The following is a 27,675-nucleotide window of genomic DNA, read 5'->3' as shown; positions in this document are numbered from 1 at the left end:
GCTATGTTGTAGGTCGTCGGCAGCCGTCCATCTCGAGAGACGATGGTGTAGCTTCTTAAGAGTCTATCTGCACCGCCAAGAATGGCTGTGCAGTCCGACTCGGGAGTGACACGGTATCTGTCTCCTCCCGTGTTGAATCGACATCTTGCGATGACGCTGGAGTGTCCTCTCCAGTGAGGCTGAAGCTACAGAGCCTGGGCAGGGTGATATGGAGGGCCTGCTGTTGCCCATGCAGCAGACCCCCCCTCTCTTCACAGCTGAAGGGTCCAAGGGAAAGACGGAGTCAATATAGCTTGGCTTCAGGTGCGCCGCAGGAGTTGCCGGTGTTGACTACAACGTCAAACCGCCTTAGGGACTCCGGCTCCGGATTTTCTGTCGGGGTTTACTGCCTTAGCCTTTCCCCTGAAGAGGTATGCCGCAAGGCAGTGGAGGTTTTTTGGAATCAGAGTTTTCCTTCTCTGATGTGCCCTGACTGGAGGATCGAACCAGCGACACTTAGCTCGCAGGCCGACGCTCAATCCACTGAGCCAAAGCAGCCAGTATGTTGTAGGTATTCAATGAAAATAAAAGTGTCCCAAAGTCTTAAGCTATTTAAAACTTAGCACTGCACAAAGACTTCTGGAATACCCTATATTGAATAAACAAGGGATGGATTCTTCCAGTCTTAGCCACTTATAATGGAATCTGACTTTTTCAATTTCAGTTACAAGAAAATAACTTAGAACTAATTTCTTGCAGGCTTCTAAACTGACCAGTCTTATTCAGAATCTTCTATTAAAATGACAAAATATGTCATGTTATATTAATATCTTTCAGGAGCTGAAAGTAATTTAGTAAAATTAAATATCAGAAAAAAGCTTTATATTAAAACCAAAAAAAAAACTGATTAAAGGAAGATTACTCAATATCAATAAGAGATAAACACTATTTCTTATTTTCATCATCCTTTTTAATAAACTCACTAACCCATGTGATATTTCTACCAGTGTATACTAGAAAAATTTACAATAGTTGAATTGACTGACCCACATTCACCTTAAACAAAATAGAATAGGAAGTATCAGCCTCATTTACATAATTGTTTTGGATTCCCTAGACAGAAACAACTTTCAGGATTGTCTTGTCCAAACAAATTTGAAATTCAAACTACATGTTTTCTTTTTTTCTTTCAACTTCTTTGTGATAAGAATCCAAACCATCTCATAATGTTAAATCTTATCTGAAATGTTTTTTATACATATCCTGATCTTTTGTTGCAAGATGATTCTGACCATCCTAAAATTAGAGTGTGAACATGATATCTTTGTATTCCTTCAGAACCCTTCTCTGAAGGTATGTGAAAACGCTACCAACCATGAATTCTCTCAGCTAGACCTCAAGATAATTTCTTATATAGTCATCTTACAAAAGGTTCTCAATAAATCTTGGAGTAAATTACTCAATAAAGGTCACTCATAAAATGGATCATATTGATTTTCCCTTCAAAAGGCGAGTCACCTCAGATACATAACCTCTAATGGACTCAAAAAACACCTGAAATTGGGAAACTGCTCACCTAAAACTCTTTTGCACTTTCTAAGAATTATTTCTCAGAGGTAGTTTCAATTTAGTGTATAAAGTTAAGATGGTGTGCTGCATTAATAAATACCCCTAAATTTCCTGCTTGTTATATGACCAGTTTGAACTGGTTTATGTGTGTGTAGGGGAGTGTTCTCTAATTATTGTACTCACTCAGGGGCCTAAGCTTGACAGAGGTTATATCTAGGAATATGTTTCCAAGATCACAAGACAGAAGAAAGGGTCCTTGGCTAATTGTGCACTGGCTCTTGGTGCTTTTGCTTGGAAGTGATGCCTATCTAATATCCTCACATTTCATTAGCCAAAGCACATTACCTGACCATGCCAATTTTCAGAGAGTATGGAGAGGTGCAAGCTCCTCATGAGTCTGGCAGGAGACAAGAACCAGAACAGCTGTGCAGCTTAAAGATGGCCACAAATTAGAGGGTGACCCAGGCTTCACAAACAATTAATCAATCTCTTATCAAAAGGGAACAAAAACTCCACTTACTCTTATTTAAGATTGCTTTCCAAATGCCCAGTAGAAGGCCGTTAAAAGAAAATTTTAGATAACTCCTTCGATAGAAATAGTTAATATGTGTTTGCAATAAGAAGATAATATTCTGTATCTGCTAGGAGCTCCATGGCTCCACAGCTAACTGTTGTACGATATTGGATAATCTACCAGGCATTCTCTCTCTTTTTTTTTTTTTTTTTAACTTTAAACAAATTTTTATTACACAAAGGTCACATAATTGGATATTTCTCTGCTCTGTACACAATTATTCTTACTCTCCACAGAAAGGCTGCTTAACTTCTCATCAGGTGATGGCAAGCACTAAAATCCTGATTTTAACAGAATAGTAGTAAAAATACCTCAGTGATTTAAGTTGAAAGCAGTATATTGGTACATGGCTCTTGCACTTAGTTATCAGGAATGTACAAATGTATTTTTATTCAAAAATACAAAGTAAATTATCTGTAGGCATGGACAATGACAGCAGTAAACCATTTTATGTTTGTCAACTGAAACCAGTAACTGATGGTTATAGTGATTTTCTTAAACACCAGCCAGCCTTTTCTTCAGTCATGTCCTTCAACTGACTTCTCTGAAGTTCTAGGTAAGGAGCACCACCTTGAGCTTCCTCTGACAGTTCTAATGATGGTAAAGCACTGTTCCAGGATTAGAACATACCACCTCCCATACCACCTCCCATTCCACCCATCCCAGCCATCCCAGGGTCTTTCTCTTCTTTAGGAATTTCTGTGACTACAACTTCTGCTGTTGTTAACAGAGAGGCCACTCCAGCAGCATCCAATAATGCAGTTCTTACAATCTTAGTTGGATCAATGATTCCTTTTTCTACCATGTTCACAAAATCCCCAAGCATAGCATCATAACCAACTTCTGAGGAACTTTGCATAATTTTCTCAACTATCAACGATCCCTCAACACCTGCATTCTTAGCAATGGTCACTGCAGGAATTCTGAGTGCTTTTTAAATAATTTCTATACCAATTTTTTTATCTTCATTAGCTGGACTTAATGAGTCCAAAGCTGGAATGCACCGAAGCAGGGCACAACCCCCTCCCAGAACAATGCCTTCCTCAACAGCAACTCATGTAGCATTGAGGGCATCTGTTACTCTTTCTTTTCATTCACTTCAACATCATTTGTCCCACCAACCTTCAGCACAGCTACTCCATCTGAGAGTTTTGCTAGACGTTCATTTAGTTTTTCCTTTTCATATTCACTAGTTGTGATATCTAACTGCTCAATGATTTCTTGAATACGTTTTTCAATTTGAGCCTTGTCACCTTTTCCTTTCAAGAGCATGGCATCATCTTTGGTCACAATGACCTCTCCAACTTTTCCTAAGTCATGAGGCTGAACATCTTCAAGATTTAGAGTCAATCCTTCTTCTCCAAACACTGCACCAGCAGTAGCAATAGCCATGTCTTTAAGCTGGTTCTTTCTATTGTCACCAAAACCTGGAGCTTTGACAGCTACAACCTGAAGACCAACTTTTAGCCTATTCAAAACAAGTGTACTTAGAGCTTCTCCATCAACATCTTCAGCAATTATGACCAAGGGCTTGCGGTGAGAATTGGCAATTTCAAGAGCAGGTACAATGGACTGAACACTAGAAATTTTCTTTTCGCTTAATAGAACATAGGCATGTTGGAATTCACATTTCTGACCTTTTGCTGTATTAATAAAGTATGGAGAAATATAACCCCGGTCAAATTTCATGCCTTCAATAATTCCTAATTCATCATTCAGTGTTTTTCCATCCTTTACTGTGATGAAGCCCTTTCTTCCAACCTTTTTCATTGCATCAGAAATTATGTTGCCAATTTCTTTGTCTCCATTTGCAGAAATTGTAGCAACCTGAGCTATTTCTTCAGGGGTTGTCACAGGTTTAGACTGCTTCTTAAGTTCAGAAATTACAGCATCAACAGCTAACATCACACCTCTCCTGATTTCCACTGGATTAGCACCTTTACTAATCTTCTCAAAGCCTTCCTTGGCAATAGAGCGCGCCAGGACAGTAGCAGTGGTGGTGCCATCACCAGCCTCTTCATTTGTATTATTGGCAACATCCTGAACAAGTTTAGCGCCATTATTTTTATATTTATCTTTTAAGTCAATGGACTTTGCAACAGTCACACCATCTTTTGTTACTTTGGGAGTTCCCCAGCTCTGTTCAATAATTACGGTTCTTCCCTTTGGCCCCATAGTAACGGCGACAGCATCGGCTAAAAGGTCTACACCTTGAAGCATTAAGGCTCGGGCATCTGCACCAAATTTTACATCTTTGGCATAAGCCCGAGTGAGATGAGGAGCCAGTGCCTTGGACACTGGCCGAATCTGTCGAAGGACTTTGTGTAATCGAAGCATTTCTGCGAGGCAGTGGCGGGGTGTGAGAGCAGAGAGGTAGGCCGTCCGCGGCGAGTAAGGAACAGAGTGCAGAGAGCACACAGCAAAGAGCTACCAGGCATTCTTAAACACAAAATGCTTAGGGTCTTGCTACCCAAAATATGGTGGGGAACCAGCAGCATCAGCATTACCTGGGTGCTTGCTATAAATGCAGATTCTTGGGTCCTTTCCAAGCTCTATGAAATCAAAATTTGATTTTAACAAAATCCCTGATCTGTGTGCCCGTTAACATTTGAAAAGCACTGGATTAGGATATCTGGGATATGCTCATGAAATCAGTGATATATAATGCTTGAAATTATATAATTGAGGTACATTATAAAAGTTTCCTTTTTAAATTTAGATTTTCATATTGTCATAAGGCTTACGACTCCAAAAACAATTACAGCATTGAATCATAGAGGCAAAACCTGTTGTACTTAAGAGTTTTATCTGCATCATTTTATCTGCTGTAGATAATAATATTATTTGGTTAGTTGGGCCTCATGCCACCAGCATCTTATTTTTCCTGTTTTGAAGATTTGGCAGTCATATGATATTACTTTAGTGGACTTCAGAGAAGGTCAGAGGGACAGCATACTAAGCATAACTTACGCATATCCTAGTATTGAACACTAAGAAGTTCAGGTTTTCTCCCACACATTTTTAGATTAGTTATCAGGTCTTACAAGGCAAACTACTTATTCCAAATGTTATAGAATAAATACATTTTCATACTATCTCTGATTTCACCTATTTGGGGGAGAGCATGGTGTTCTTGTGTAGAGTAGAACCTCAGTTCTCAAACTTAATTCATTCCAGAAGACTGAGGAGTGATTTGTTCAAACACCGAATCATTTTTTTTCCCATTAGAAATAATGTAAATTAAATTAATCCATTTCAGATCCCCAAATGATTCTGTTTTAACCTTTATTAGTATAGTACATGTCTAACGTACTGTTTAATCTATAAATACTTTAAAAACAAAAAAAGGACATGAAATGTAAATGAAAATTTAACACAAAAGAAATGTACAGTAAAAAATGAAAATTTACATGCACACTAGAAGTTTCCTTTAATGTTGAGAGCTATTGATGACTGAATATGGAGAGGAGGGATGGAGGGAAATTATTGTTTTGAAGGGGAGCCCTCTTCCACAAAAATGTCAGGTAGCTGTTCCTCTGGAGTTCTCTCTCTTGTCTCTTTGTTCCCTGAGAACTTGCTTCAGGCTCACTTAGCCTCTGTCTCACTAAAAACCTATGCAATGATGTTTGTTTTTGCCTGCATTTTAACACTTGCCTGAAGTGAAACACTGTCTTGTCATCAAACAAGTTAATCACACAGTTTGCTACTCCTTTGTTAAGGTGATATTTCTCAATAAAGCTTTGCATTTCTCCCCATTTCCCAAGCATTTCCTTGACTAGTGAAGTAGGAATAGCCTCCCTTCCCTCCTTCTCTGAAGAAGGCTCCTCAGCTGTGGTCTGTTGCTGTTTCTTTGAAGGTCTTGGAGTTCCTCGGTAGTCAGCTCAGTGTGGTGGTCCTCAACCAACTCCTCCACATCATCATCATCTACCTCCAAACCCATGGACTTACCTGGAGACACAATATCCTCCACAACAGACTCAGGTTTATCCTCAAAGTTCTCAAATTCTCTTTCAGCAATAGATTCATACCACCATTTCTTCCAGGCTGATTGCATGGTCCTGGAATACACCCCCCCCCCCCATTCTTTGTCTTTGCACCGCAAACAAGTAAGGATATTAAAATGTTCCTCCAGAATTCCCTGAGGGTTAAATTAGTTTCAGAGCCACCTCAGACACCTCTGAAACAGTGCCTTTGTGTAGTTTCACAAAATTAGAAATGACCTGCTGGTTCATGGGATGAACAAGGAGTTGGTAGGTGCCAAAAATCTAACAGCAATGAAGCTCCACCAGCTGGGCCTCCAAGCCTGGAGGATGGGCAGGAACACTGTTCATTACAAAAAGTGCCCTGAATGACAACTATTTTTCCCAGAGGTATTTCTTCACACATGGAGTAAACACTTCATGAATCCACTCAGTAAAATATTGCTTGGTCTCCCAAGCATTGCTATTTGCCCTCCACATCACACTGAACTTGTTTTCCATAACATTATAACATTACTTTTCCTGAAAATTCACAGATTTTCAGAATGATACAGGAGTAGAGATTTTAGTTTAAGTCCCCACTCACATTCCCACACCAGTAACATCAGCCTGTTTTTCACTGACTTGTATCCTGGAGATGACTTCCCCTCCTGTGTGATATAGGTCCTTTTTGGCATTTTCTTCCTGAAGAGGCCTGTCTCATCACAATTGGACTCTTGTTGGGGAACAAATCCATCCACTTATACATATTCTTGAAATTCTGTCATGAAATTACCAGCAGCTACTTTGTTAGAACTGGCAGCATCCCCATGCCTCACTACCTATGAATGCCACTTCTTTTCTTAAATTTATCCAACCACCCCCTACTGGCTTTGAACAAATCACTTTCAGCACTCATTCCAGGGGTGTTTTTCAGGAGGTCAGCATGCAATATCTTTGCTTTTTCACATATCAGTGCCTCCAAGATGCTATCACTGGCAAACTGCTTTTGGTTTATCCAAATCAGTAATAATTTTTCTACGTCTTCAATTGCCTGTGATCGTTATTTTGTGAACACTTTCATACCCTTAGCAACATCAGCTCTTCTGAAGCCCTCTTTATGTTTTAAAATTGTGCCAATGTCACTTTCGCTATGACATCCTTACTCAGTAGCCAGACCAGACATGTGAACACCTCTATCGTACTTTGCAATTATTTCTTTTTTAAGTTCTACTGTTGTTCTCACAACTTACTTTTTCACTTCGCTGTTATCACTAACCTTCTTAGGACCCACGGTGGCTTCCTGCACGTATTTAATAATAGGCAGCAACAAAAGCAAAAACTATGAAAATATTACAGCACAATTTCCTGAAATGTCAACAATGCAAGGTTTAGCAGTAAACTGACACACACTGGTGCATTTTCTCCTTTGTAGTCTGAGAGACATGTGAATACCTGTCATACAGGTATCAGCATCAAAGCATTATTGGGCAGAGAACTGGAGTTTTGTTCAACAGCCAAGACCTTTTTTCCATGAACAACTTGAGTAAGAACTAAATTGTTCAGGATGGGAGATATTTGAGAACCAAAGTTTGTATGTGAAAGACACCCCACTATTTACACAGGAGTAAGTATCAGAGGTTAATAGTTGCTTTTGTTTTTCTCTCCTAAAACAAGAATATTTCCAAAAAGAATAAAGCAGAAAGTCTAAAGCAAAATGAAAAGAAATAGCTGTGCAAGATGCTTTTCTTCCTGAATTGCGGCTGCAGGGTACTTCTCAGGAAGTTTCAGCCAACATAATCGTAACCAGCTAGGAAGAGGTAAACCTGATTTGGTGCTCAACAATAAAGCCTAGATTTGTTTAATGATTGTTGTGAAAATAATTTTACTCTTCATAAACTTTTTAATGGAATCACCACCTAGAGAGACAGAAAATACAAATTGTTGTACATTCTGTGGCTCTATCTAACATAAATAAACCAAAATATATCCATTACAGTTTTATGAAGCACTTTCATTAAACATGGCCTTTTCTCCAAAATACTGCAGCAAGATACTGAAAACATTTCACAAGAAACATAAAACACGTGCAGATATGGTAGGAATATATGCGTATTTGGAGTCACTAAGAGCTGTCTTAGTTACCATGCTTATACAGAGCAGTTTGCATGCAGTTCTTAGTGAGAGACACCTCAGGTGGCTCGGCCATGTCAAAAGAATGGATGCAGGCCGTATTCCCAAAGACCTCCTCTACGGCGAGCTAGCAGAAGGCCAGAGGATGACAGGGCGCCCAAAACTGCGGTTCAAAGACATCTGCAAAAAGGACGTGACACAATGCTCCATCAATCTCAACACATGGGAAGTTCAAGCAGACGACCGCCTAGCCTGGAGGCTCGCGGTCAGGCAAGGTACGTCACGCGCAGAGGCTGCGTGCAACGAGGAGGCGGTCCAGAAAAGATCGAGGCGGAAGCAGCGTCAACAGCAGCAACAACAGCCATCTGCCTTCACCTGTAACAAGTGTGGCAGGGATTGTCACTCCCGAGTCGGACTGCACAGCCATTCTCGGCGGTGCAGATAGACTCTCAAGAAGCTACACCATCGTCTCTCGAGACGGACGGCTGCCGCCGCCGACGACAGTAATTTAGATGCTTTGACACAGTTTTATTCCCATCTATTTGTAGTAATGTTTCTGCTACCTCTAAAATAAGCGAGTTTCATCATCAATAGCTACATAAACATGGCTAGAGTGTTATAGTGCTGCCTCTGGATTTAGCCAAATAAAAACTCATTTCACAGGAAAGTAAATCATGTTGCCTAACTGAAATATAGGACAATGGACTGAGGAGAACAAGCAAACCCATTTGTTTTTCTCTTCTTTTTAAAACAGGTGAGTTTTAGAAACATCCGATTTCTGATCTGACCCTCAAGAGGTGAATTTAATTATAAAAGAATGATAGTTGTTTTACAGTCTAGCTGACCAAAGTTAAGATATTATAATGCTCTTAATAGTTATGTAACCAGGGCATTCAAGGCATCTCACAAGGCCAGAAGAGCTCCTCTCTCCCTTTTATTCCTTTCCCAGTCCTGCTTTCAGTTACTGGAGTCTCAAAATCATTCAGGAAACCACTGAGGACAAGTAACCAATTAGAAAGCCCAGACCTACTGCCCAAGGACAGGAAGGTGCACTGGTTGTTTAGAAAACCCTGGGGAATAAATAGCATGTAGATCATTGCCATTGAGCTGGCATTAGATTAGTTCCTTCTCACAGTGTAATGTTTACTAGCTATTTTTTAGTGGTTAATAGAACAAAATGTGTAGTCTGTTTTTAAGTCTGTGTGCTTTTTTTTTTCTTTCCAGGTTGAGTGTCTTGGCAAAGTCCCACCTTATCCACTCTTAACAGTAATGATGTTATCTTGACCAGAATGACTTACATAATATAGTAATGTCATAATTTATTTTCAGAATAGTTTAGCCATCCTCATTATCATCAAACAGATTAATTGGCCTGATGCCCATATTAATCTGCAGGGCGGCTTGTCCACTGAAATTGGGTTCTTTTAGTTCATATTTCTTTGACTGCACTAAAGATACTGTTTCATAATTCCTTAACTGAGAGAATTATTTATATTTCTTCTAATTTTTGTATCTACATAAAATAATACTTTTTGTGATAGTTTAACATTATTTCCTAGACTTACATGCATCTTCATCAGACATCACTTTTGTTTAGTGTTGTGTAATTTTTCCATGAGGTTTCATCCATTCAACACATATTTATTATCAGCCACTTTTCTAGTTACTGAGGGTACCTGAGTGAACAAAGCAGACAAAAATCCCCACCCTCAAGAAGCTTACATTATTTTCAAAATGTTGCAAATGTAGGTGATTTTTAAAATAAAAATCTCTTTCTTATCAGACTGACCAGTTTGGCACCTTTATCCATATGTCCAAATCATAACCAGCAATCTCAAAATAACATCTGTGAACCACTTTACCTTGTGTCCGTTCACCCGCTTCACACTGAGTGCACTTCATCCTCACAATAACTCTAGAAGGAGGTAACATTATAATCCCTGATTTATGTGTGAGGATGTTGTGACTCAGAGAGATGAAAGGGAATAACAAGATTAGAATCCCCTTGGCTTAAAACAGCCATTTCAGATGATGCTTTACATATATTTGATGAATGAATAGATGTGTGTACTCTTTGGAATTCCCATTCAGTTTGGCCTAAACACTCTTGTATTATACACTAGAGCAGTGGTTCTCCACCTTCCTAATGCCGCGACCCTTTAATACAGTTCATGTTGTGGTGACCCCCAACCATAAAATTATTCTCCTTGCTACTTCATAACTGTAATTTGGCTCCCGTTATGAATCGTAATGTAAATATCTGATATGCAGGATGTATTTTCATTGTTACAAATTGAATATAACTAAAGCATAGTGATTAATCACAAAAACAATATGTAATTATATATGTATTTTCCGATGGTCTTAGGCAATCCTTGTGAAAGGGTTGTTCGACCCCCAAAGGGGTCGCGACCCACAGGTTGAGAACCGCTGCCCTAGAACAATCTAGGCATTTTGGGGGCAGAGAGGAGGGTGGAAAGGATGATAGAAAATTAGTGGGTTTTGGAAGAGTTTAGGCCAATTATTTTACAGGTGTCTGGATATTAGTCGTGTGGTTGCCTTATAAGGTGAGAGCCGGGGAGAGAGACATCAACTCTCTCCACTTTGGGGCCCCAAACTGAGCTGCCTTGGGGATTCAAGTTAATCAGTAGAGTGCTGCACAGTTCTCTGAGTCCCCAGAACCCTAGGAGACTAGTGGGGGTACTGGCTGCCCTGAATGTGATTTAAGCTGGGGGCAACCAGAGCCCAGAGAAGGGCAGAAGTGGGTTACCTGATGGGCCTTTACGTCTGTATAGAGTTTGGAAAGATGGAAAGTATCTTTGTGTGGCGTACAGGCACATGAAGTCGTGGTGGCGGAAATGAGTCACTGCTCTTCTCTGTCTGCGCACTCCACGGCCCCAGTATGCGTCTCACCGCACCGGTTCCCACATGCTCCTTTCCCGTCCCCCTTTCCTCCTCCCACATTTTCTCCCGGCCCTCCAGGGTGCGCATGCGTAGAGAGATTCCCCAGGTGCAGTCGCGCGGCTTCTCGACTTATCGGCGCTCGATTGAGGCGCCCCATACCGTTACTTCCGGTTTCTGCTCCGTTTCCGGCATTCGGTGCTTAAGGGACACGGCGTGAGTCCTCAGGTGAGTCTGAGTACCCTCTCCCTTGTTGTTTCGGTTCTACCAGCTGCAGGCTGACCCTCGGCCCAGCGCTCCCCTGCAGTAGCCGGGAGTGGACGAGGCGGCACGGGGGTGCCGGGGTGGAGCTGCCCGGGGTTTGCAGGAGGCTCGACTAGTGGGCGAGGGAGGCATGGAGACTGCCGCCCTGGTCTGGCGAGGCACCCAATTTAAGAGCCTCGTAGGCTGTCGGAGGGGTTGGGGCTGGGGTCACGTGGCTGCTTGCCCAAGCTTCAAACTAGGACCTTGGGCGAGTGTGTCCGTGTCAGGAAAGGAGGGAGGCTCCCTAGCAGGGAGTGAAGAATAATTAGTGTCCCTTCGCTCGTACGAGTTTACAGGTTGCCCTGAGCCTTCGCGTATCTCCCAGAGGCTCCCCTTTGGCTTGGGAGGCGACCCCGGGGGCCCCCGCACTAGTCCGAGCCACCATCATGCATCGCATAAGCCTCCCCTCTTGATTTTTCCGCCTTCGGTCTTACCTCTTTCCTCTCGCTGTTGTGTTGGCGACTCAGCCCTCCAGGTTTCAGCTTAGGGTGTCGCAAGTCTCTGAGAAGCATTACTCTTCATGAATTACAGTGCCTTGTTAGTCATCCTATGCTGTTCACATGCAGGGGCGAAGTTACGTATTTGTGAAGTTAAAGAATATGTGGGACATCCTAGGAAATAAAGCAAGGTCAGAATTTGCAACTAAAAACAGTGTATACAATGAAATAGGTGAGTGTGAAAGAAAAATGCAAGAGACCAGAAGACAAGAGCAGAATTTCCAGGCTGCTGCGTACTCCCTGTGTGACCTTAGGCAAGTCCTTTAATACTTAATAACTACTTTAAGTGCTTATTGCCCAGGCAAAAACTGTGCTAGAACTTATTAATTTTACTGGGTAAACACTGTTACCACCGTCGCCACCTGGCAGATGTGGACCCCAGAGATTAAAGAACTTGCTCTCAGTCAAGCAGGTAGTAAGAGGCATAGACTGGGTTTGGATTCAGGTCTGGCCAGGACTAGAATCTGGGCTCTTACCCATCCTGCAGCACTGCCCTCAGCTCGATTCCTTCAAGTTAGCTAGTGATATCTTTGGAGTTAGGATAGTTAGTGATGATATGTATAAATTAAGTAATAGATATGGAAGTGCTTTGTTAAGTTTACACATGAAATAGTTCTTGGCAAACTTAATTAATTGTTCTGTCTTAATAGTTTTTACTGGATGTATGCTTGCTAGTTTCTTTTTCATTTTTCTTCAAATCTCAGATTTTAAATAATTTAATTAAAAAGAAAAGTTATTCTTTTAGGCAGTTGAAAAAACAGTATCACTTGTCATAGTGAGAGATAATTATTAAAATAAGTGTGTTGAATAAAGTAAAGTTAAAACCTGGCTAGGTACTAGAGCTCCATAAAGTTTTGTTCTTTTGTTTAAAAAAAGAGGGCTAGCAAGAGTAGGAGAGGCTGACATTTGGAAACGAAAGAGAACTGAAAAGTTAATGACACTTGTGTTGTGTCCTAATGTCTCACTAGAGTATGAGTTAAATCAGCCCTGTTTCTAACAGAATATTTACTGTCTCTTTAGGCTATTTGAACAGTTTAACACAAAAGATGGATATCAGACCAAACCATACAATTTATATAAACAATATGAATGACAAAATTAAAAAAGAAGGTAAGTACTCTTTAAAAGATTTGTAAACACCGAAGTGTGTTAATTACTACTGTCCTAAAAGTTGTACTGCTTGAAAACTTCTCATCTAGTCATCTTTCTCAGTGCCTGAAATAATGGTTTATCCCTATTAGGCTAAGGATTTTAAAGCTTTTTAAAAATAAAAATAGGTAGGGGCTGAAAATGTGTTCAATCTGTTTTCACTCAGATAAAATGATTTCAAGTAACTTTTTAAATCAGAGAGCCAGTGGAAGTAGTATGATGTTTTTAAAATGTGTAACTTTGTATAAATGAGTAAGTGAATGGTGAGGGCAGCACTTAATGCAGTATCATTTTATGAAGAACTTTGTCATTGTTTTATTCACAAATAACATGTTTCCTCTCCAATCTTACACAGAATTGAAGCGATCCCTATATGCCCTGTTTTCTCAGTTTGGCCATGTGGTAGATATTGTGGCTTTAAAGACCATGAAGATGAGAGGGCAAGCCTTTGTTATATTTAAAGAATTGGGCTCATCCACAAATGCCTTAAGACAGTTACAAGGATTCCCATTTTATGGTAAACCAATGGTAAGTTGATCCTAGTATATTGGTTTTAATCTCTACTAATAGTATAGTAGATTTATAAATACATACCTGAAACTATAGTTACCGCTTTCTGCTGTTAATTATACATTATAGGGAGTTTGCTTTTATTTTATTTATTTTTATAGAAATAGTAGTAAGAGTTTATAATTTACTCCTTAATTTATTACAGTTCATATGGGTAAAAATAAAATAGATTGAGATGTAGAACATTTTAAAAAATAATTGCAGTATAGGCAGTATTCTTATCTCAAAAGAATTCGAAAGTAATAATAAATTAGAAGATTAAAAGTAAGCCTCTATTCCTAAACTTGTAAAACAGAACACAATAAAAACCATGGGTCAAAGAGGAAATCTAATCTTAGATTTAGAAAGGTCACCATAGTGAAATACTACATGTCAGAAGCTATACAATCTAGATAAAGCAATGATCTAAGAATAATTCATAGACTTAAATTCATTGGTTTTATTAATAAATGAAATAGTTATTCATGGAAAGTTTTAAGCTCAGGAATGACATAATGAGATTCACCTTTGACCACTGGATAAAAAATGGATTGTAGGAGGCCAGAGGAAGAAAAGTAGGGCCTCAACCGGCAGGCCACTGGTGTAAATCAGAGATGGTAGACGGTTGGATCAGAGCAGAGACATAGTATAAAGCAAGGGGTTCTCCTTATGTGAATGAATACACAGCACCTTGAATGTGGATTCTAAAGTGCTTTTCTTCTGGAACTGGAATGAGTTGGGGAGGAATGATGGGGAAAGAGCAAAGGCCGAGCATTTCAAGGACCCAGGTCCTCATTCTGGTTCTGTCATTAACTGATTCTATGCCCATGTTCAGTTTCACCACCAATAAAATGTAAGTAGATTGGATACTTGTTGGTCTAATTCAGAGGTCAGCAAAATCTATAAAGACCAGATAATAAATATTTTAGGCTTTGTAGGTCACATATGGTTTCTGTTGCATACTTGTGTGTGTGTGTGTGTGTGTAGGTTTATAAAACAACCCTTTAAAATTGTTCTTTGAAAGAAGTGCAAGCCCTGGCTGCTGTGGCTCAGTGGATTGAGCATTGGCCTGCAAGCCAAGTGTCGCTGGTTCGATTCCCAGTCAGGGCACATGACTAGGTTGCATGCCAGGTCCCCAGTTGGGGTCGCGAGTGAGAGGCAACCACACAGTGATGTTTCTCTCCCTCTCTTTCTCCTTTCCCCTCTCTCTAAATAAACAAATAAATAAATAAATAAAACAAATAAATAAATAATTTTTTTTTAAAGTGCAAAGTCCTTTATTCATAGGCCATACAAAATGAAGCCAAGGGCTGGAGTAGGCCCATAATCTGTAATGCAGACCACTGGTCTAATTCCTTTATTTTACAGAAGAAGAATCAGGCACAGAAAGGTTAGTTGCTTATCTAGGTTATACTCAATACAATCAGTGCAGCACCACAGCTAATCTCTTTAACACTTAATATTGTGAATGTTCTTTTCCTAAACTAGGAGTCTGCACACTGTCTGTAAAGGGCCAGATAGTACTTCAGATTTTATGACCCAGCCGATCTCTTACCTGTCTTTATACTAGGAAAAGCAGCCTTAGAAGATATATGCAAATAAAAGGGTATGATTTTGTTCCCTAAAAACCTAATTTACAAAGGCAGTGTTGGGTGTGGTCAGTAGGTTGTAGATATGGATCTATACTATCCCGTTTAATTCAGGACTGAGTACTTTGTGTTGCTGGAGCAAGTTTTCTTCTCATACTCTATTGAACTCCTTTTCCTATCATTTCCCACCTGACTGGGCATAGTACAGGTGGAAAGACCCGTCCCAGAAAACTGTGGGACAGAAAACTGAGATTGTGTCTATGTACCCTGGTTTTCAGTAAATTGACATTTCCCTAAACCAGCTTATTTTAGCAGTATGAGGAAATAGCATAATTGAGATTTCAGTTGGCAGGAGTTTAAGACTAGGTTTTAGCTTAGACCTAAAATTACATTAATATGAAGGGGCAGTTCCTTCAGAAGGGTGTTTAGGGCTGTTTTGCTGAGTTAAGATGACAAGTTTGCATGTGCCTGTTACTCAGATACAGGAAAGCTGGAATTATTTGCTGCGTTTGGCACAACTTCACCTTGCCAAATAATTAGTTTAAATCAATGGGAAAAGTTCATAGACAGATTTTATATTTAAAGTATTTTAGGATTTCCATTTTCTACCTTTGGGAAGGTAGCACATATCTGCCAAGTCTTCAGCATCCTGAAAGAGGGAGAAGAACATTCTTTGAGCCATCTTGTTCATATTTATTTAGGTGGTTATAGTTGCTCTTCTGTTGTAACTCCAACATACCAATCAGAAGTGAACAAAATTTGCTATAACTTAGAACTCAAAACAAAATTATTCTCTGTGATTCAAGGACATTTGAGCATTTAATGTCAAAAATACCTTAATAAAGTAGAATCATTCTAAGGGCTTTTGTCATGAAACCTTTGGCTTATGTGTAAATCTTGCCTATTCTTGAAGTTGCAGGTGGACTTTTAGTTTTTATTCATATTTAGTCTAGACCAGGGTTTTTCAGCACTGGCACTTTGACATTTTGACCTGAATAATGTTGTTGTTATTGTTGTGGAGGGCTGTCTTGTTCACTGTAGAGTGACAGCATCCCTGACCTTAGGCCAGTGCATGCCAGTTTCATGACAACCAACACTGTCTCCAGTTAGCAGTGCAAGCTGTCCCCTGGTGGACAAAATTGCCTCTGGGTGAGAACTGCTGGTCTAGACCAGCCAGCTAAGAGTGATGGCCGGGGTAAGAGATTGTCACAGGTGATTGTCAGAAGGACGGACAGGAGAGGTCCACTCAGATCAGGGAGACGATGTAAGACCCAGCGAAGGGGTGTTGGGAGGGAATCCCTGGAACAGAGTTGTCAGAGTGAGTGTACGGTGTCAGCCTACCTTTGGTTAGATGATTCCTGAGGCTAGCAGAGTTGCTTGCAGGGATAAGTACACTTAGAGCTACTCTGGCTCAGCAGCCCAGCCCAGCCTGAGAACACCTTGGGTACTCAGGTGTAGTGGTAGGCCTGTTCCCCTCTTTCCCCTGTACATTCATTTCTACCTGCAGAGAATGAAAAGAAAAAAAGAATTATTCTGGATTTTGACAGATTTTTTGCTTTCAAACCCACACTATGAACTGTCACTTGTTCCCTTCAGATTGAGATTGAATTCTTGCTGTATATGACAGGGTTGTTTTTTTTTTATATTTTTTTATTTTTTGGTTTTTTAATTACCGTTGTCCCATTTTTCCCCCATTGCTCTGCCCCACCCAGCCCACCCCTTCTCCCACAATCATATTCTTCCCCGTTGTCCGTGTCCATGAGTCTGTATATGACAGTTTTAAATAGTAACTTGCGTGTTTTGATTTTTGTGTTTTGATATGCTCAGAGACAGAGAGTTAGGCTCTTTTGGCTCCAGGGCAATGTTTCCTTGAAGTGGTGGTTGTGGCTTTGTACACTGTAGATAACAGTTTAACTCATAGCAAACATTTTGGAATAGTTAATTGTGTTGACTTCAGCTCTGTGATAGGCCAGGGCCTAAATACTACTCAAAAGTGTGGTACCCATTCCAGTAGTATTACCACCCCCTTTGTCCTTGTTAGAAGTACAGAATCTCAGGCCTCACCCAGACCTACTGCATTGGAATCTGCACTTTTACAAGCTCTCCCAGTAATTGGAATGCACATTCTACCATAGCTTATGAAGTGCTGTTCTAGACCAATGTTTGTCAGTGCTTTCCAGTTTCTTACCTGTGACTACCATTCCTGCTGACTGGCCTAGTAAGAATGAGCAGGTGGCCTGGTTGCACAAGTTGGGATGTGACCCTTTTTTTCTTTCAAAGCATTTTAAGTCGAAGTTCATGCCACTAGTAGTCACTTTATTTAAGAATAATAGACCAGATTGAAAAGAAAGTCATACCCAATCTATGGTGCTTTAACTTTGGAAGTGACAAATTCCAAATGACACATTTCACAGCTAATTGACAAATATATATATATATATATATATATTTTAACAAGGTTACTTTATTTTTATTTTATTTTTATTTTTTTATTTATCTGTTTTTAGAGAGGGGGAAAGGAGAAAGAGAGGGAGAGAAACATCAATGTGCGGTTGCCTCAAATGCGCCCCCAACTGGGGACCTGGCGTGCAACCTAGTCATATGCCCTGACTGGGAATCGAACCAGTGACACTTGGTTCGCAGGCTGACACTCAATCCACTGAACCACAGCAGCCAGGGCCTTAATTGACAAATCTTAACCCTTCTACTGAGAGTCCCTGCTAAGGACAGGCAAGTTTTCAAAGCGGTTTTCTCTATTCTTTTATTAAGTGGAAAGAAGCAGTGGTACAAATATTTCACAGTCCTACTTTTCTCATGAAAATCTATGGTTTTTCTTCTAACAAGCACAGTGATTCTGACTTTGTGTAAGTTGTGAATGATAGGCCACGATTTATTTTCATTTGGCATTCAGTATATTTGACAGGTTTCCTTAGGGATGCATTTAAAATTATCTTGTAGTGTATTTGGATAATGAAATATGCAATATTAATGACTAGTGTAAACAACCGTCAACGTAATGAAAATAATTTGTTTTCAAATAAATAAAACAGCGAATCCAGTATGCAAAAACAGATTCTGATATAATATCTAAAATGCGTGGCACCTTTGCTGACAAAGAAAAGAAAAAAGAAAAGAAAAAAGCCAAAACTGTGGAACAGACAGCGATTACTGCTAATAAAAAGCCTGGTCAGGTAAGATGGACAAAAGTTCATTTTCTGCTTGGTGTTAAAAATGTGATAGGGATATCTGTCTCCACCTGAGGGATGATCTTTGAGGCATTCATGTGCACATGTGTATGAATGTGTTTAAAAGGTGGATTTTTCAGAAGCTGGACTGTTTAAGTTCTAAAGTTCCAATATTTATGTTTAAACACAAATTGAAAGATAAGCCTTGACCTGTGTGGATTTATTTTTGACAGTTTTATTTGAATTTGTATAACATTTAGGTCATCATTCACAGAATATATTAATATCTTTTAGCTTATTTCTCAAGGTCTGCTGCCTATAAATAGTACTGTCGATATTATCTGTAATCATGAGTACTCCACTTAAAACTGCTTTCTTTGAACAATTCAGGAATTCAAAATTTAATTTAAAATAACAGCTAAAAGTGAAATTATCATCCAAAAGAAGTTTTAGATTAAAAGTGATTAGAAACCAATTTCACTAAGTCTAATGCTTAACTTTTGTCTAATTGTTATAAAAAAAAGGAAAGAAAACTTTCCTATTTTTCCTCTTGTGTATTTCTTCATAATTTTTAAACATAGAGGTTAAATTTCATGACATAGTCTTTAAAATTCACAGCTAGACCTTTCAAAAATACTTGACAAGCTAAATAATATGAATGTTTAAGTTTGAGTTAAGATGTAAATTCAGTTAAATGGAATAAGAAGTCTAATGTTATTTATATGTAGCAATATAAACACATGCTGCTTTTTTAAAGAGGGATTGAATATTATAACTCTTTCTCTGTTTCTTTTGTTTAGGGAGCACCAAATTCAGCTAATACCCAAGGAAATGTGACACCAAATCCTCAGGTAGTGTTTTTGTTTTTGTTTTTCATTTGTGCTTTAAAGTAAAACTATATAAAGCAATAGCAATAATATACAACAACCTGCATGTCTCCAAAAATTGAAAATAATCCCGTCTGCAAGATATAACATTAAATTATATAATACTTTAATGTAGAAACTCACTCAGAGCATATTAATTTTCTTTGGGAAGGAGAAAACCAAACCTGACTTTATTCCTTACTTTACCCAGTGAATCAGAATGACATATTTTAAACTGTGAGGGCTGGGAGCAAAAGTTTTTGTTTTCCTCACAGTACGTAGCCCAGGGCTTTACAGACACAGCTTGAGGAAACTGGCCTTGTGATGGGCTTGTTTCCATTCCAGTTAGCAGAAGGCCCTAAACCATCTTTTTGAACAGACTCACACAAAGTTGTTTTCCATTTACCGTTGCTCTTTCTTCCTCAGCATAAATATATTTGTCTCCTTATGTAGATGTCTTACAAGTCTCTTTCCAGATCTCCTTGAAAAAGGCCTCAGAGAGAAAGCCTGTTATACACTCATGGTTTCCTTCTTGCTTCCTAGGTTTCTAGGGTCTGACAGGATTCCTGAATTAGAGAATTCCTTGCATCACTGAGGTTTTGCTTCTCTGGTTTTCAGTTATTTGTATTTTCTTATATTACCTGCTTTCCTTCTTTGAACTTTTTAACCATTATAATCCAGTTCAGAAATGTCAACACTGAATTCTCTTAAATCTTAAGTTCACTTAAGGTGTTCTTTACAATTCATCTTTATTTTTCCATGAAATTAGCCTGAAGACAGAGAAGCTTTTTCTTACATACAGGATGATTTCCTTGTAGTTCCCCATACCTCAGGGTGGTGTATCAAATAGTTAATATCTAATAACAGTGCTTGTTTTCTACTTGTGTGTAACTAGATGCTAAGTGTATCTCATTTACTTGTTAGAAGTCACCAAGTAGTGGTTCTAAATTTTCTTAACTGCTGGGAGGTGGTAAATAATAATACAGAAAATTGAATGTTACTGCATGGGTAACCAGCTAAAGGGGCTGGTGACATTGCTGCCTTCTCTAGTTTTGTTAGGATGTTTCAATTATGTAATCCAGATGACAAAATTCTCTGATTATGACTTACCTCCAGATACTTAAAACTTAAATATTATTTTAAATATTGTTAAATACTTGAAAAAAACTGATGAGATTTGTAATTTGCCAGATTTGTGTTAAATGATTTGAATGTTTGCTTTGCTTAGTTACTGTTAGGTTTATATTTATTTCTCTGGTGGTGTTGGTTTTCAGCCTTAGTGATAGATGCAGTAAGAAGATGTCATAAGCCTTGAGAAACTGTTCAGTGTAGCTCTCAAGTTTAGATTGGATTACAATATTTTTTATGCTTACAAGCTAACTTTGCCTTTTTTCTTTTTAATAGGTCCCTGATTACCCTCCAAACTATATTTTATTCCTTAACAATTTACCAGAAGAGACTAATGAGATGATGTTATCCATGCTGTTTAATCAGTAAGTTATTTTTTCCTTTGTTTTTTTTTGTTTGTTTGTTTTTTGTTTGTTTGTTTTATTTAATTAAAAAGTCAGTGTTCCAAGAGCCTCCTGACAGGACAAATAGCACTTCCATGGATTGACTCTCTTTGTGTACCATACAGCAGCAGTTTCTTACAGTTTAATTGATTTTGTCTGATATTAATCATGAATTGAAGTCAATCTGTGGATTTTTAGTACATAAAAAGCTAAATTATCTCTAATTTTTGAATTATTAATTCTAATTGATGAGTAAAACAGAAAACAAAGCTTTGATATAGAGACAAAAATATAATTAGCTTACATTATTCCTGTAATTTTTTCATGGTGTTAATTTTAATTAAAATATAATGGTATTAATTATATTTTAGTCTTTTTAAAATCCTACTCAGGATTCTGGGTAGGCTATGATACTTTTTAGGAGGTTACTTAATAAATTTAAACAAAGAATAGATATTTCTGTATTTGATGTCATTTATATATTTCCATATAAATAAATTGTTTATCTTCAAAGGTTCCCAGGTTTCAAGGAAGTACGTTTGGTACCTGGGAGACATGACATTGCATTTGTTGAATTTGAAAATGATGGACAGGCTGGAGCTGCCAGGGATGCTTTACAAGGATTTAAGATCACACCTTCCCATGCCATGAAGATCACCTATGCCAAGAAATAACATTTGGGATAGTTGTCTTTAAAGGACTTAATGTTATTTATAATGTTTGTTTTAATAACATTTGGTCAGGCCATTTTAATAGTTGGGGGTGGGAGGAAGTGAAAGTGAAATTTTTGTGTAGGTTTTTAAAAATTAGCTAGTCTTTCTTTAGCCTACTAGTAGAGTATGAAATATGAAGGCCTTAATTTTGTACAATAAACTTTTATTTGTATTCTATACGTAATACTTCATTTATTGGCCCACAGTCTTATCATCAAATACTTAACGCTAGTCTAGAACTCATGTTAAGATAAATAAAACTGTAATAGGACGCTTTCCTAGTATTATTTTGGAGCAGCCAATGTAGAGAAACAGTGAACCATTTTAATTAAAGCAGAGAAGAATTAGATCAAGCTCTTGATTAGATTGTGAGATTATTTTTTATGCATATGAACTGCCATCTGCAGTTCTGCCATGCTGCAGTTCACTTAAAAAAAATTAAGTCATATTAATAGTAAATATGATTGTCCTGAATTTTAGAAGAAAATGAGACCTGGGCAGGAGGTATATTTAATCTTCATATTCTTAAAATAAACAAGCACAGTATCTTGTAGTAGGCATTTCACAAATCTTTTTTGTTCAGTTTTCAATTGAATAAAGTCCATTTAGGAGTAATTGTACTTGCTGTTTTATGGGAAAACAGGAGGTAAAGGAATACTGCCTTTTAACTTTACTTTGTTCTCTTACCCTCTTGAGGCAGGATTGTTCCTAAGGAATACCTGTGTGGTTAATATTGAAGCTCTTTATTGAAATACCTCCAAGGCAAAGATTTTACAATCTACAATCTTTTTAAAGACAAATAAGCTGACTTTAAAGAGATAATAATCCTGATCTTTCTCTCTTTTTGTAATTCTTAAACACCAATGTTCAAATACTTTCACAGCTTATTTTCTTTAGTATTTGATTTATACCGTAGGCTATTGTTTTAGGCCCATGCTAGTAAAAACATGGATATCTATAGGAGTGGACACATTTTTTTTGCATGGATAGTACATACTGAAATGACATTGATTATTTTTCATATTCCTGTTATATTTCCTTGAACAAAACTTCCTTACCACATAGAATTTAGAATTTGTATTATATACTATGGAAAGACTTAGTTTTATGTAGATTATCACGTTACTATTGTGCATACATGTGGAATAAAGAGCAAAATAATTTTTATTTTAAAACCGGCACATTTGGAGTCTGACTTATGAATAACATTTTTAACCTAATTGTCAAGTGTATGTACTTTTGTAAAATTTAACAGTGAATTACTAGTTAAAGGACATGCTCTTGAATGTGACAGCAACACCAATTGCTATTACATTTTCTAACTGCTTACTCAGTGGCTGTCCTTAGTTTGTCTCAGAACAGAAAGTGTTTCACAGACTGGCCCCACTCTGAGTGGCTGGATGAGAGGAAATATGTTGTGTGGTGTGACCAGTGGTCAGGGACAATAGGAGAATGGGTATCAGTAGGCCTTTTAAGGACTTATATTCTGTGTGAAATGGGGGAACTATTAGGTGATTTTTTAAATTGAGTTATTTACATATACTAAAATACATTTTAGTGTTCGAATGGATGCATTTTGGCAATGATGTACAGTTGTGTAATGAAGATAATCACTCTTTTTTCCCCCAAACCCCAACTGTGGGCAACTACTAATTGGCTTTCTATCACTATAGTTGTGCCCTGTCTAGAATACTTTTGAGGTTCATCTCTATTGCATGTACCCATCAGCTTGTTCTGTCAGTGGGTGGGCGTTTGCGTTCTTTCAAAGATAAAGCAGCTATGAACATTCACATGCCTACATGGACCTATTTTAGTAGATTCTGAACAGAAGAGTAACATTTGATTTAATTTTGTAAGCTTTTTATTTTGATATAATTTCCAATAGGTATAAAGATGCAGAAATAATACACAGAGCTCTCATAAATGTTTCTGAATTACTTGAGAATGCATTGACCTGATTGCTCATTACCTTTTAAATACTTCACTGTGTATTTCCCATGTAAATATATTATGACCAGCAAAATCAGAAAATAATCCAGTATTATCGAATCCAATTCAAATTTTGCTGATGTCCCAGTAATGGCTCAAGAAACCAATTCAGTATGTGTTGCATACAGTCGACATTTCAGTCTTTTGTAAGTTCCTAACCCTGTCCTTATCTTTCATGATCTTCCCCCTTGCCCCAGTCCCAGGTCAGCTTTAATACCTAACCAGAGGCCAGTCTCTGGAACATTAAAGCTAATTAGTCAATTAAAAAAACAATTTATAAATATTTAATAGGTTCTGAAAAGCATTTCTAAGAATTAAAAAATATGTACACAATATATCATCAAATATGAATTAGCTTCAAGTCTCATCGGGTCCACACAGCAACAGGAGTCTTTTTAGCTTTTTAGCTTTTTCTAAATTCTTTTATATCCGCATTTTTCCCATGATGAGGCCAGGGATGGCAATGCCCATTGCTTTCCAGACTCTGTATGTGATGATGACATTGCCTGGAGTTACTTGCTGTGCCAGTTCTTAAAGATTACTGGTCACTTGTTCATCGAGATGCATTTCTCTGTATGGGAGAGGGATCATGTTGGGAGGGGACCTGGTGCTCAGCTGCTTGTTTGGGGCTTCCTGGAGCTCACTGAGCAATTTGGTGATATCTCCAAGTTTCCTCTGGACACTTCAGGTTCTTCAGGGTAAAAAAACAAACTGGAGGACCAAAGTTTGCTACTGCTTCCAGTGCTCTGAGCCTGTCCTGACTAATGGAGTCTAACTGCCCCACTGGCTCTATTTCTTTTGCTGTATCAAGTGTCCTGATTTGGCTATCTTCAGGTGATGGCATGTTTTAGCTCTTGCAGAATTTTAGAATGCCCTCCCTTTTGTTAAAAAAAAACTCCAGTAAACTATCTGCCAAGACATATAGGTAATCTTGACAGTGACCAAAAACTCGTGGATGCTTGAATCACTGGGCAAGTCAATCTTCCTCATAGGTTGAATAGATCAAATCAAAATTGTTCTTGCTGATATTGGCAAATGTGGGGTCATAGTGTGATGCACAAGAACTACAGGGCGTGTAATTCAAGTATGACACCAGAATTACTTTGTTCCTGTAATCTTCAAAACCCCCACAGAGTATTCACTCCAGACTGAAGTCCTCCACTGGTTATGGCCAGTCTCACAGGGCAGTAGCTGGGTTCTCCTACAACAGAACCCACAGGGTGCAGAAGTACCAACGTCCCTGTTCTATCTGATTTTCTTCTTTCAAATTCACAATGACTGCTAAGCTGCCGGGTCAGCATTACTCCAGATTCCTTAACAATGTAGTCAGTCTGCTCCTGCTCTTTCTACATTATTGCTCCTAACTTTATCTTCAAGCATGTTTTTCTCTCTTTGTTTTCCTTGTTGGGACTTGAAGGCTTTTGTTTCCGACTTGTCTCGCTAGAGTCCTCCCTTTCTGGAGGCCAGCAGCTGCCATCTGTCATTCTGCTTTCAACTCTTCTGCAAGTCTGCCCTGAAGTCTATGTGCTGAATTCTCTCCTGGCTGAGAATTTTCATTCCTGAGAGCAGCTTTATAATAAATGGTTCCCAGTTTGTTGTAAAGCATAGCATTAGTACACAAGTTTAAAGTTATCCTTCAGTTCTATCAGCTGGTGGTGTTGTTCTTGATCATTTCTTTCATGGTACTAAAACCCATTGGATGTTAAATGATCAGGGAGTAGCCAGGAGCAATAAAATCAGTCACAGGAAATGAAAAGAAAACACTTGGGTCTTTTCTCTGCAACTGTCCCTTCAGTTGATTCAAATCTTATTCAAGAGGTGTCTGCTCTAGTTCTTGTTTGGCTAAAGAGCTGGCAAGAGGCTTCTCAGGAGACAAGTTAACCCTGCAAGGCCTGGCACTGGAGGTCCTTCTGCCTCATTCTCCACGTGGCCTGATCTCACCCCTTCTTATCCTCCTTCATGTGTTTGCTCCCCTTTTCTTTATCCACCTTAATCTTCTCCCCTTTTCTTCCCCTGGAGTGTGCTTCTTGCTTTTCTTTCTCTATTCCACTTTTTGTCTTTGTGTCTGTCATGCTCATTCTTGTCTTTGAAGAGGCTTGCGTTCTGCTGGAGTTGCAGGTGGAGATTTCAGTGACTTCATTCTCTCCCACTTTGAGGACAAGCTTCAGGGGCTTCTCTATATGCTCCTCATAGAGGTAGGTGTTTGTTCAACTTGTGCTTCTTGCCCATGTCCTACTGGCCCTGGTGCCACCCTGTGCACCAGACCCAAGTTGTGCAGCGCAGCTTCAGGTCAGGGCCAGGTGAATGGAGGGTGAGAGCCAGGGACACAAGACAACCCATGACCCAATGCCGCAATATGCGGTTGGAGCCCCTCCTGATCTTAATTTTATATAGAGATATCTATATCTGGACATTTCTATACCATTATATCAAAACAAATTTACAACCATACCTCTAGTTGCAATGCATCAGCACTTTCATTCTAGCCCTCCTTATTTGTAACTTCATCGGTCTCATTAACCTTGATTCATTTACTACTTCCTTGCTCAAATTTTCCTGTTTACAATCAAACTTTAGAAAGCAAGGCTTCAAGAGGGAGGAAGGAGAAGGAAAAAGGAGTTAACTATACTTTTAAGAAGACCTGATCAGACTAGGCTCTTCTGACCTTCCTTACCCATCTAAGGGACTGGGAGTCCCTAGGAGTGTCTGGACCGAGTGGATGTTGCCATCCATCTAAAACAGTGATTTTCATCCATATGTCCCAGGACACTGGTTTGCCACAATAATTTTTAAACATGCAGTACCTGACTAGTCAGGGGCATTGACCTCTCAGATTGTCAAAAAAAAAAAAAAAAAAAAAAAAAAAAAAAAAAAAAAGTGACAGTAGCCAACACAATAGCCACCTAATGTGAAGGAATAAAAATTATACCTATTTTTTGTCAGATTGGCAAAAAATATATATTTTGGTGTGCCGCAGAATTTTAGTAATTAGTTTATATGTGCCATGAGAGGAAAAAAGTTGAAAATTACTGATATAGTGGTTCTCAACTTTGAATTTGACTTTTAACTTTGGCTTCATATTAGAATCATCTGGGAAACATTTTCAAATATTTTCTAATCTTTACTCTGTATCAGTTATATCCTGATCTCTAGGGGTGAAACCCAGTAATCAATATTTAATAATTTTTAAGCTGCTGGGTGATTCCAATGTGAGTCAAAGTTAAGAAAGAACCAACAAAGTATGTTATAATGACTAGATCATTATTTCAAATTGTGTTTTTCAAAGGCAGTCTATTAATAAATAGAAGATAATTAAAAATGGAAATTTGTGAGAGGCTCACATCTTTATTTCAAAACTTAAGGCTTAAAGTATTTACAGTCTGGGTACTTAATAAGCATTTTGTCTTTTGAAAATGTATCCAGCAAAGACCTAATGAAGAAAGTGGAGCTTTGGCCAAAAATGTTTGCTTTATTTGATTTACCTTCAAGCAATGCTTCTCAAACTAATGCTTGTACAAACCCCTTGCATATCTTGTAACAATGTAGATTCAAATTTAGCTGGTATAGGGAGGGGTATGAGAGAGTTTATTTCTATATCGTGGTGCCAAAGTTGGTCTGAGGACCATGCTTTGGTGGCAAGACCCCTGAATCTCTGTCCTAATAATTTAGTCAGTGAGCATTAATTTGGAGGGAATTGACCTTTTTATAAACATGATAAAACTTAAGACTTTCACCAGAAAAGAATGGACATGTGCATGTATACATCTAAGCATACTATTTAAGGGAAATCATGCATTTAGTCAATGAATACCTATTTATGAGTACCAAGTATTTTTCTGGATGCTAATTAGAGAGTGATGCACAAGATAGACAAGATCCCCACCTCATGGCGGTTTGATTGTAGTGTTGGGGGACAAAACACCACCAAGTGAATAAACAAGGCATATCACATAGTGGTAAATGTAATAGAACAGCATACATGGTCATGTGATGGACAGATTGGGTTGGGAGAATGCAGGAAGTAGTCTGGTAAACTGGTCTGTCTGTGGAGACATCTTGGCCAAGACCCAAATGCCAGAATCTGGAGGGAAAGCATCCCAGGCAATAAGCTCAGAGGGTTTGAAGTGGAAATGAGCTCAGCATTTTCAAATGATAGACAGCAGCCGGTACAGTGGGCACAGAGCAGGTGCGGGAGACGGTGACAGGTGG

The 27,675-nt window shown here is 38.6% G+C and overlaps 1 protein-coding gene and 2 pseudogenes across 1 annotated transcript; 1 reads left to right on the top strand and 2 right to left on the bottom strand.

Moving 5' to 3' along the window:
* Window positions 1–2,718: 2,718 nt before the first annotated feature.
* On the bottom strand, window positions 2,719–4,481 carry LOC150003170 (60 kDa heat shock protein, mitochondrial pseudogene; annotated as a pseudogene).
* Window positions 4,482–12,934: 8,453 nt separating this feature from the next.
* On the top strand, window positions 12,935–21,748 carry SNRPB2 (small nuclear ribonucleoprotein polypeptide B2). Its single transcript, XM_090285198.1, has 6 exons — window positions 12,935–13,025; window positions 13,420–13,592; window positions 18,253–18,393; window positions 19,188–19,238; window positions 20,658–20,746; window positions 21,279–21,748. Exons 1-6 carry the CDS (start codon window positions 12,962–12,964, stop codon window positions 21,436–21,438), a joined length of 678 nt encoding a protein of 225 aa, XP_090141324.1. The 5' UTR covers window positions 12,935–12,961; the 3' UTR covers window positions 21,439–21,748.
* A 2,141-nt stretch (window positions 21,749–23,889) lies between these two features.
* Window positions 23,890–25,695, bottom strand: LOC150003168 (bromodomain-containing protein 7 pseudogene; annotated as a pseudogene).
* Between the last annotated feature and the right edge of the window lie 1,980 nt (window positions 25,696–27,675).

Source organism: Furipterus horrens, unplaced genomic scaffold (assembly GCF_987537825.1).
Source record: "Furipterus horrens unplaced genomic scaffold, mFurHor1.1.pri manual_scaffold_8, whole genome shotgun sequence".
Taxonomy (NCBI): Eukaryota; Metazoa; Chordata; class Mammalia; order Chiroptera; family Furipteridae; genus Furipterus; species Furipterus horrens.
This window is presented reverse-complemented; position numbering and strand designations above follow the sequence as displayed.